Genomic DNA, 11,633 nt, shown 5'->3' on the forward strand with positions numbered 1-11,633 from the left:
CAATCATTCTTATTTTTAGGTGATTATACACTAATGAAAACATACCTATGAGTATTATATTCTATTTCTGCCAATAGATATTCCTAAATGTTACACACTAGACCTTTAATGCACAAATATTCATAGACAGCTATTCATGTTGGCCAACAATGAGGTAGCACATGTGGCCTGCTTTGACAGCTAAGAGCAAAATCTTAGCTGTGGTCTTTAGAGACTTACTGTAAACAGTTCGGTATGAGTTAGTGAGATTAACTCAGTCTGATCTGTAAACAGGAAAATATGAATGGCTTGAACACTGCAGCAGCTTGGCAACATGTAACTACAATCTGGCACAACCTGTCCTCACGCACACAGACACTAATTAGAGACGAGGAGCAGCTGGCGGAGCAGACAGCGTGTGAGAGCTGATTAGTGATGAGTCAAAGGTGTGACAAACAGTGGTGCACACCTGGTGGACAGGTGAGGAATTACATACACACAGGCAGAGAAACTAAAGAGAGCATGAGAGAAGAGGGAGAGCAGAACAGCTGTGGATAGTTGCAAAAAGTGCAAGTGCAGAGAGTTAGAGGAGAAGATTGATACTACTCTCTTAAAAGGGAAAGTGGATAATTACTGTAGTTTACCATAAACACAATCTGCCTACTATCAACTCTACATTTTACTAATCAACATGTTTGTGCTTATCTATTGAATCTATACACAAATAGAAATGTAGAAATGACAAGGTGGTGGTAGTGGCTATTTCCTTCTGTTATATATTATGTTATAATTATATTATATTGTTATATTATATGTTATATATTTTGCATATCTCGAAACTTGAAAGCTTTCCTGTCATAGAGAAATGATGTGGATGCAGATGTTAATTAGGTGCCTTAAAGGTCCAGCGTGTAGGATTAGGTGGTATCTAGAGGTGTAGGGCCAGATTGCAACTCACTCGCTTCACTCTCGCCTTCCAAGCACGAGGAAGAAACAGCAGAAAAACACCCTAGAGCCAGTGTTTGCTTTGTCCGTTCTGGGCTACTGCAGAAACATGGTGGTTTGACACTACGGCATCTGTAGATATAAAAGGCTCATTAAAAGCTAAAAAGACAACAATTCTTATTTTCTATTTATTATACACGAATGAAAACATATCTATGAATATTATATTTAATTTCTGCTATAGATCCTCATAAATGTTACACACTGGACCATAAATAATTAAAATGATAAAATAAGATAAGAGATAAGATGTTCCTTTATTGACACAGCAGCATAGGGCAAAATGTAGTGTAAAAATGACAAAAATACTAAGTAAAAACATTATAAAGCAATAATAGAAAATAGAAAGACTATAATTAAAAATGTATGCACTATGTGCAGTATGAAAGTAAGAAATGTGGAGTGCAAACATATTTAAACAGTGTTAAGTAAACTGTACATATGCAATTGTTTGTGTGATTGACCCAGCTATTATTATTCCCCTGCTCAGGTCAATCAATGAGAAGTATACATTCTGCAAGTATTTGTCTTGTCTGATTCTTAATCAACCTGTAAATTGCACAGAAAGTCACACTTAATCAAGTTCTTACTTTAAGTGCAGATAAACAGAATGACCATTTAATATTTAAGCACAGATGCTGTATTTAAGTGCAGGGTGCATGTGTTTACCACTAAGTGGCACTGATGGGTAGGCTGTAGAAATGAATAAACCTGCAAGAAAAGTGAAAGGAAAAAAAGTCCTTACAATAATAAATGTCTGATGAAAACCGTTGGGTCATTCAGACAAACAGATGAAAGAAACAGTGAATCACCCACTAAGTGTTTTTTTTTATTATGTTATTGATGTAACCTGATGGTACTGTGTGTTAAAACAGTTTAGTGTGGTGAAAAAAGGGGGAGAGGAAGACTCAGTCCCACCAGCTTCACTCCTCCTCTGCCAGCACACATCTGCTGCTGAGGAGATGGGACACTGATCCAGAGAGGATCAGTTTAATGGAGATCACTCTGCACAGCATGGCTGACGACATCAGTGTGCTGTGAAAGGGGAAGTGGACGGAAATCTCTAACTGGAGAGTATTTATGTTTACCTTCTCTTTGGCTCAGCTGGTGCTTTCTCTTAAACTTGGGGTGATGTCCCAGTGCTGGTGCAGGCAGGTCCTGCTCGGTGTGGAACTGGGCATGCTGGTGGTGGTCCTGGTGGCCGGCAGCACAGGACAGATCCATGACAGGAGGGAGGCAGGCTCGTCCTGCTACGGAGGATTTGACCTATACTTTGTTTTGGACAAGTGAGTGCTACTGCTTTTACTTAATGACAGAGGAAGGCTTTTAATGTGCATGACTCATCTCATTTGAAGACACAGGTGCAAACATTCAAGATAATCTCCAGTGACATTAATTGGGCTACAACTTAAAAACTATGTGCAACTGTGCAGTAACAAGCAGGTTTGAGCCTGTTGATTCTAAGTATTGTCTCTGTGGTGTTTACCTTGTTGTGTACAATGAAAATAGTCATAACTTCCAAAACAAAGCCCAGGTCCTGTTGAACCCAGCTGCAACACGTGGATCTAATATGTTTATTTTTAAATGCTTAAAGTAGAGAGCGAAAGAAACATTTAGTCAGCAGATCTGGTGATATTTTTTTGTGCTAAAATATGTGGTGTATATCTACCACAACATTTTACAGCTCTGTTGTTTTCCAATTGCTGAAACTAAGGAGTAACCCAATAAATAGAACTGCAGTTCAGTGTCATTCTGCCTTGTAACAAACTAGGTATGCAACGAACAATGATTGATATTATCGATTAATCTGATTATTTTCTTGATTAACTGATTAGTGGTTTGGAATATAAAATGTCATAAAATAGTGAAAAATGCCAGCAGTTTCCCAGAGTCCTAGTGTGATCCTAGACCTAGTCCATGTCTTGTTCTGTCCGACCAACAGTTTAAGACTCAAATATATTCAGTTTGCGATGATATAAATCAGAAAAACAGCAAATCCCAACTAACTCAAATGATGAATTGTTTATGAGAATAGTTATAAATTCATTTTCTATCAAGAAATCAATTAGTCTAATTAAACTGTTTCGGCTCTATTTGCCATAAAGTGTCATTTTATTGACCAAACTCAAGACCAGATTGAATGCCCATGTGAGCGCAGACATAAGGGTTAAATTACACTCTCCATTAAACTGTCACCAAGCTCATGTGAAGCTCCTGAACATCATGTCTTGTTGTTTTGTTGGCCAGGTCATAGTCAACATTCAGCATGAGCAACTTAAAATGAGTAAGAATTGACAGAAAGTGTGTTTACAATGATAAAGTGCACTGCAGGGACTCCTGTTGTCATACTGCGGCCACGTTTCACCAACAGGAGCTCTCGTCCCCAGTTTCAGCTCTCTTTGCGTCAGTCTGCAGAACCCTTTCTCCATCAGAGCCAGATGTTCCAAAGATCTTGAGTTTTTGGCCGTCTGTGCGCTGGGACTCACATCACAGAATAAATGAAAACATAAGTGAGAGGGAAGAAGAAGAAGAGAGGCAGCAGTGCAGTGTGAGAAGGCTGCTGAGGTTTTTGCATATTTGCCTCACAATTCTCTCTAATTACTAATTAATGACGTCTGCATGCATTCTTCTTCTGATTGTTTTGTTGAGTTGACACCTGGTTTCAAAATCCAGATCTTGACACAAAGCTGAGCTCATCTGAGAAAATGACGTGGCACTTCAGTTTGTGTTTGACATTTAAAAATGAGCAAGCAGAAGGAAATACCAACGTTAAAACTCAATGGCCTCTCTAGGTGAAGTTTCACTATGATGAATACATAGATGTCCACTTACATATACAGTCCATACACAATGCTAATAGTTCATAGCACATATAGAGGATTGCAGCCAAGCAGCTACAAGTCACAACTGCATACTAACCACTACAAGGGATACTAGTTTGGTTATTTAATCATCTCTCTTGCAATATTGCTAATTAATCTGTTATATTTTTCAAGCAAAAATGTGAAATAAATAACTGATTCCAACCTCTCAAATGAGGAAAATCCATACTTTACTTTGTCTTTATCTATTCTATCTTTCAGTTTCAAGAAGATGTCACTTTGAGATCTAGGAATTTAAGATCAGCATTTCTTCTATTTTATGGTATTCTATAGAATCAGCAGATTAATTAATAATGTAATAATCATAGTTGCAGCCCTATATTAAGTTTTAATGTAAATGCAATGTAAGAATGATCCTCTGAGCTTTAAAGGGCCATTCCCCCCTTTTATAAATTATTTCAATCTGTCTCCTGTAAGACATTAAACTGCATGAAAATCTTTAAATGCTTTGACTAGATGCAGTGTTTTGTCTAGTTTTTTTTTTTAAAGTATTTTTTTGGGCTTTTATTGCCTTTATGATAGTGACAGTTGAAGAGAGACAGGAAAGGGGGGCAGAGAGAAGGGATGACACGCAGCAAAGGGCCGTAGGTCAGATTCGAACCCTGGGCTGCTGCAGCAAGGACTAAGCCTCGGTACATGGGTCGCCAACTCTACCCACTGAGCTAACCAGCACCCTGTTTTGTCTCGTTTTGACTTATGGTTAGTGTTCAACTATCTCCACAGGACTATTAAACTTACTGCACTAAAATTACAAACGTGTAAAAACCTGGAGGAGGTTTAGGACTGCTACAGATCTCTACATCTCTTCTCTTCTTCATGTTCATTCGTGAAACCAGACAGTTAATTTGTGTTCCTTGAATCTTCTCAGGTCTGGCAGTGTGCAACATTACTGGAATGAGATATATTACTTTGTTGACCACCTGGCTCACAAGTTTATCAGGTAGGTCCACACAGAAACATCAAATTTAAAGAGAAAAAGTGTAAAACATGACAGTTGCCTCTTCTTTTTTTCCAGTCCTCAGCTGCGGATGTCTTTTATAGTATTTTCAACAGAAGGAAGGACTCTCATGGCACTAACAGAAGACAGGTACAAACATATACCAACGTCAGACATCTTAATGATTTTATTTGCATGCCTGTTGTCTGTCATATTGGAACCCCATTTTATTTCAACTAATATATATTTTTATTCTCTGGAATATGTGAATGATCAGAGAGCAGATTCGGGCCGGACTGGAGGAGCTGCGCATGGTGCAGCCAGGTGGAGACACCTTCATGCACAGAGGTTTTCAAAGAGTAAGCCATCTGTTAAGTTAATGGGAAACTGATCCTGCTTACCCATCAGTATGGCATCTAAGTTTTTTAAATGAGCCTCATTTAAATTTATAGCCACTGACGCCTCAAAACTTCTCCCTCAGGCCAGCGAGCAAATATACTATGGGACTGGAGATGGTGAGTAGAACATTTTCCTTTTTAACACTTAATAATTTCTTCTACTGATGGAGTCGTTATCCATTCATCAGAGCTAAATTTAAACAGATGGAAGAATCATCATATGAAGAATGAAATAACAACCAGCTGCCTTTTCCATCACATGACAATTATGTATTTTTTTTAAAACAAATATTAGGCTCACGTTGATTCTTATTTTCAAAAATAATAATTTCATTCTACTGGATGAGAATTTTTTTTTTTACAATTAACAGTTAATTTGTCTCTTGACTTTCAGGATACCGGACAGCCAGTGTCATCATTGCCCTGACGGACGGGGAACTGAGAGAGAATCAGTTTGATCTTGCACAAAGAGAGGTGACATGAAAACCAATTGGGCTTTTACAATTATATGAAAGGTGTTAGCATCATTTAAACATTGACAATGTTTAAATGAGAGTTAACATCTTCTCAAACCTACCCTTTCCCTAAAAGATCATTATAATGCATGATGTAACTTGTATGCATCATATTGCTTGTTTTCTTCCCCACTATGTTACTTAAAGTAAACACTGATACAGTTACATACTGCAGGAAGATGTTGCTGTATTTGGGTGAAAAACTTCCCGGCTTGTTGTGCTTGTGGCCACATCCCTCTCAGTGATGTCACAGCAGATGTTTCCCTGCAGCTGTCATTCCTGATGGAGGTGTGGCCATAAGTGATTTAGTGGTTTTTACTTACTGCTTGCTTATTTGTTGTTTGTTTGTGTGTTTAACATCTGATTTTAGGCCAGCAGAGCACGGCAGTTGGGCGCCACTGTGTACTGTGTGGGAGTAAAAGACTTCAATGAAACACAGGTAAATCAATCCGTCTACCGTCAGTCAGAAGAGGAATAAATTAATTATCCAAACAATAAGACATCCAAATCTTATTTCTTGACAGCTTTCTACAATAGCTGACAGTAAGGACCATGTCTTCCCTGTGAATGATGGATTTGAGGCGCTACAAGGCGTCATTGACTCAGTATGAAAGACTTTAATATTACAGAAAGATGCATATTACTGATTAAATACCTCATTACATAACTGAATCAACTGTACCTTTAGGTCTTATTGTTATATTATTATTTTCTCTGTCAGATCCTGAAGAGGTCCTGCATTGAGATCCTGGCTGTGGAGCCCTCCAGCATCTGTGAAGGAGGTATAGAGCAACAACCACAGAGGAAAACCACAAAAGCACAACAGCTTACAATATACTGTACAAATACCTGTGATATAATACTGCTAGTTACATACATGCATTATTATATACAGTATATATATACAGTATATATATATATACATATATTAACAGATTGATGACTCTACCTAAGCTTTATCAGATATACACATTGCATAACCTACTGTGAGGAAAAATTATATAAATGGTAAATTTAATCCCACACAGAATCTTTCCAGGTGGTTGTTAAAGGAAATGGTTTCCTTCACGCCCGAGATGTACAGAAAGTCCTCTGCAGCTTTCGCATCAATGACACAGTCACTTTGAGTAAGTACATGCTCAAAGGTTGTCATTCACAAACTTTAGTTCTGTGGTATTTTACATTGATATTTTACCAGGCAGATTTAATAATGATTTTTATTAATTCATTTTAAGGTTTTTCTGTGGCTTTTAAGCTGCATTAATCCATATTTTTTACATAAACCATTGTAATGAGAAATCTGCAAAGTTTTGCTCGTAGTGACAAACCCACATTCCTCCTAACTCTGCAGTCCCTCTCAGCTCTACAGAGCATTTTAGCATCATTCAGCTCTTTGTTTTGTTTTCTTTTTACGGCTCGCAGTGCTACGTCCTCAAAACCAAACAGGAAACAGACAAAGTTAGCGACCAGCTGGTAAACACTGTGGAACATTTGGTAGTTAGAGAGCCAGATATTTCCCCCAGGAAATGGTGGAGAATATTGGCTAATGAAGTCTGCTGGATGTGTAAATAGGCAAATGTGTGCTAACATGTTCACAATATAAATTTTACGGGGCCATAATATGAGAGCTTGTTGAGTTCTGAACCCAAGAGGCAAAAAAATAAAACAAAAACAAACCCATAAACACAATTTCTGCATTGCAAAATACAATCAGTCAAACCAAACTAGTGGCAAACTTGATGAATGAGGAAATAAATTTGAGTTATTATACTGTGATAATGTGTGTTATTGAATCATAACTGAAGGGTGTAAATGTACTTAAAGGAACAGTGTGCATTTTGGGAAATACATTTGCGTTCTTGCCAAGAGTTGGATGAGATGATCGATACACTGTCACGTCTGTATGCTAAATATTATATATACAGCTAGCCGTCAATTAGCTTGGCTTAGCATTAAAGCTGCAAACAGGAAAAAAAAATCCCAGTAGGTGGACTAAATCATTGTTTATCCTAATAGAAGAACGTTAATATGTGTGAATAAGTTGAGCAACAAACCTCTTCCTCTGTCGTCCACATTATATTATGCAATATACTGTGATGTGATCAACAGAAGACAACAACAGTGTAGGTGTGTGAATCCAACTATTAATAGAGAGAATAGAAAAGCAGCAGTTTTCTCAGCAGCCATTTATATCATTGTGCCAAGTTTGTATTGGCCATTCAGATGGGGATAGGTTAGGGAGAGCAGCTCTTTGTGGCTCACAATGATTTAAATCCCCGTCCTCCCAAAAAACCATCAGCACCATCTTCCCCTGCTTGAAATCAGCTGGTTTAACACTCAACGCTTCTCAGATGTCTGAAAGGGAATGTGGATCTCATCAGGAACGAGCACTGTCTTTGCGCACACTAGACACTCACTCAGCCAGGGTAAATAAACCACAACCCTCCCTCATTTGCTTCATTTTCCATAAGGAGAGGAAGTCCAGGAATTTAATAACAAAAATAATATTTTGAGTCTTGAATCTCTGCAAGTTTTTAGGACTGATAGAGAAAAGTCAAGTAAACTTTTCCTTTTTGCTTCATTCTTTCACAAATTATCCTGATCCTGACTTACTTTTCTTACTATGTACTCTCAAATCACATCATACCGACATATCACGATACTCTATTTCCACAGTGAAAAGACCTTTGGTGGTGAGAGATGTCTACCTTTTATGCCCAGCTCCTGTTCTGGAAAAAGAGGGAACGTAAGTGATTACTGTTCTGAGCGTCTGGCTCATATATATTTCATGATCCACAACATCAAGGATCAAGGAAATCATTGCTCTTCTCATGACAGTGTAAGCAACCTATACAGTTTTACATGAAAATGACAAATGACATGACAAATTACTTAAACTTTAAATGTAAACATCAAATGTTATTTTTAAATTATAACAAAATGAAGCAAATTATCATCACTTTCATTTACCATCTCTACAGGTCTGCCACTCTCCACGTCAGCATGAATAATGGCTTGAGCTTCATATCAAGCTCTGTCACAATTACTGCAGTCACTTGTGTAAGTAAAACAAGATGGTCCTGAAAAGCTGAACTCTCACATTATCTTATGGCTGAAAGTACTACTACGAACATCAGTCTAGACTAGACTGTGTAAAGCAGTGATTCACAACCAGGACATTTAATTCCATGTCATTAGTGACCTTAACACTGACAACATGCTATATGACTAAAATATGTAACATTTTCTATCTAGTCTTGGTTGAAAGTGAAAGTTGTATCAATATAGAATAAACATATGAAATACTTTCTTATGTAAAGTTGTGTACAGGTTTGGTGTTGGTAGTTACCTATTAGTCTGGTTAATGTGGTATTTTCTGTCATTTTATCCAGCAAATGCACATCTGTTTGTGACTCTGTTTATGTCCTTGTATCTATTTTCCATTCCAGTCTGATGGGACCTTTGTGGCCATAGCTCTGCTCATCCTGATGCTCCTGCTCACTATTGCTCTGCTGTGGTGGTTCTGGCCTCTCTGTTGCACTGTGGTACGACAGCCATCTTGAATTCTTCACACTGAAGAACATACAAATGTGGCAAATGTGTTTATGTTACGACACACCAGCCATCCTTTGAGGCTGACAATGCATATTTATTTTTTGCAGGTCATTCACGAGCCACCTCCTCCAGTAATAGAGGACTTGTCTGTAAGTGGTTTCATTTTTTATTCTGCTCGTAATGACTCAATTCTTGGCACAAGTCTTAATTTATTTACAACACATGTGCTCTTAAGCTATAGTCTCATCTATTTGCTTTACTCTTGTAAACATTAATACTGTTTCCTTCTTCTTTAGGACGACGAGGATGGTTTTCCCAAGAAGAGGTGGCCTACAGTGGATGCCTCGTACTATGGAGGACGTGGTGTTGGAGGCATCAAGAGAATGGAGGTAGAAAAAGAGATAGGAACCCAGATAGAAAATAAATCAATATGTAATAATAATGGTGAATTGTAACCAAGTGAGTTATTGCTTTTATAAAACAGCTATTACATTATTAATTATTTATCATACTCAGGTTCATACTACACAGTATAAATTAATCTATTCGAGCTCGGTGACGATGCCAAAATAGCTTAAACTAAAGAATAGGCCTCAAGTGTGATTCATTTCATGTTTCTTTTATTTAACCAAAGTGTCATTAAGATTAAAATCCTGTCCAAGAGAGCAGCATGAAACCATAGTTACAACATTTGTCACACAGTAAAAGTATAAAGAGTATAAACAACACTTGAGATGCATTAACAAATATTAGTTTCCAAAACTCAAATCAAACAATACAATTTAAATTTAGAAGCAAACACTGATCAAGAGTGCCAGATTTTTTAAAACTGATTTAAACTCATCAAAGATAACTTTCTTTCTTACTTTTCTTACTTTTCGTATCAAACCATCATTTTAAGCCTCTATACCTTCTTTTGTAAAGAAACTAAATTCTTCTTCTTTCAATATAAAAATCCAAATAATTAAATCTTTTAAAAAAAATAGTAAAATCAAATCTACTGTGTCCATCATCTGGCTTCAAGTTCATAGACGAAACACGTGGCAACCTTGAATCTCACACGCTTAAGAACTGTGAAAAGACGGGAGTGAGATCAAACATAAGTACAGCTAGGATACGAAGGGAAACAGGAAGCAACTCACTCCTTAAAAGAGATGAGTATGCAAGTCCATGCTGGAAAAGACTGAGTCACTTTGTTGTTGTGGCTAGTTTGAAGCCAGTGAGAATTGAGATGAGGCCATTTGGCTAGTAAATTGCAAGAACGACAGATCCTGGAAATGTTTGGTAGAATCAAAGAATTGGACCATTTTAATGTCCGGAGGCGAGAATGTGTACAAGCTCACATGACTCCTTTGTGGTTGTTTCTTTTTGCTACTCAGGCAAAATGAAGGTGCCAGTGAAATCTTTTGTAAAGCTTGGATTTTGCAGCTTGAGATGGTAAAAGGAATTGTCTCAATTTGTGTGAGGAAAAGAAGTCAAAGGGAAAGCAGTGGAAAGAAAAGTTTAGAGTCGTGATGTCAAGAGATTCCTGAGGCAGAGAGACATTGAGAGACTGTACAATAGAAATGAGACTGAGACGTCTGCAGGTCAAGAGATGAATCTGCTGTCTAAGAGGAAGAAAGTCAAGAGAAAGAAGTCACCTCTCAGTGTGAAGTGCTTTTCACACTGGTAGTGCAGTCGAAGGAGTCTGTGCTATGACCTCCAAACGGAGCAATGGAAAATATGCACAACTTCATTTAAATGCTTTCTCTGCCAAGTTAAAGCCTTCATGGCTTGTCTGCGGCAGCTGCAAGGGAGTAAATTTGAGTTATGAACTCCCAAGGTTGCTATGACAGTACTGGTTTCACTCTTGACGTGATGGATCGTTCTTGACGTTTGCGTTTTGTAGTGTCACTCTCACTATCAAGCTTGGGGGAAAAAAAGGCTTTTAGTGAAACTTTCTTTACCTGAGAAGGAAGATTACTGAATTTTGTTTCTCATAAAACAGCTTAATAAGTGAATCCTATATGTCCTCTCAGAGAACATATCCCAAAAATCACAAATCTGAAACGTTGGGGAAAAAATGTACGCAATTAAACTTTGAGGAAAGGGATCCAACTCTTATTTTCTTGTGGCTTTTGGAAGACTGGGTTTAATTAAACTCCACGTAGACGAGCCATAAACATCTGGATGTGCAAGGAAAGAGTTGCATTTTGTATGTAAAAATAATGCAGCGAGTTGTTGCAAAGATTAGCATCATTTAGTTGCAGTCATTGAATACAGATGCAGAGGCATTGATATAAAAAGGCTTCTCCAGGCGCCCGGTTAGCTCAGTCGGTAGAGCTGGCGACCCTTATACGGAGTTGCTGCAGCGGCCTGGGTT

General features: G+C 37.8%; 1 protein-coding gene across 1 annotated transcript in view; it reads left to right on the forward strand.

Moving 5' to 3' along the window:
- Positions 1-1,802: 1,802 nt before the first annotated feature.
- The window catches only part of antxr1b (ANTXR cell adhesion molecule 1b), a 13,505-nt gene continuing 3,674 nt past the window's right edge, over positions 1,803-11,633 (forward strand). Inside the window, exons 1-15 of the mRNA XM_035668401.1 lie at positions 1,803-2,270; positions 4,735-4,806; positions 4,882-4,953; positions 5,081-5,162; positions 5,285-5,318; positions 5,596-5,675; positions 6,087-6,155; positions 6,241-6,321; positions 6,438-6,498; positions 6,745-6,843; positions 8,393-8,462; positions 8,698-8,776; positions 9,166-9,261; positions 9,379-9,420; positions 9,568-9,660. Coding sequence (XP_035524294.1) covers positions 2,065-2,270; positions 4,735-4,806; positions 4,882-4,953; positions 5,081-5,162; positions 5,285-5,318; positions 5,596-5,675; positions 6,087-6,155; positions 6,241-6,321; positions 6,438-6,498; positions 6,745-6,843; positions 8,393-8,462; positions 8,698-8,776; positions 9,166-9,261; positions 9,379-9,420; positions 9,568-9,660 — 1,236 coding nt within the window. The 5' untranslated portion in view covers positions 1,803-2,064. The remainder of the gene's footprint in view (positions 2,271-4,734; positions 4,807-4,881; positions 4,954-5,080; positions 5,163-5,284; positions 5,319-5,595; positions 5,676-6,086; positions 6,156-6,240; positions 6,322-6,437; positions 6,499-6,744; positions 6,844-8,392; positions 8,463-8,697; positions 8,777-9,165; positions 9,262-9,378; positions 9,421-9,567; positions 9,661-11,633) is intronic.

This window comes from Morone saxatilis, unplaced genomic scaffold (genome assembly GCF_004916995.1).
Source record: "Morone saxatilis isolate NCDOM2014 unplaced genomic scaffold, NCSU_SB_2.0 Contig21, whole genome shotgun sequence".
NCBI classification, from domain to species: Eukaryota; Metazoa; Chordata; class Actinopteri; family Moronidae; genus Morone; species Morone saxatilis.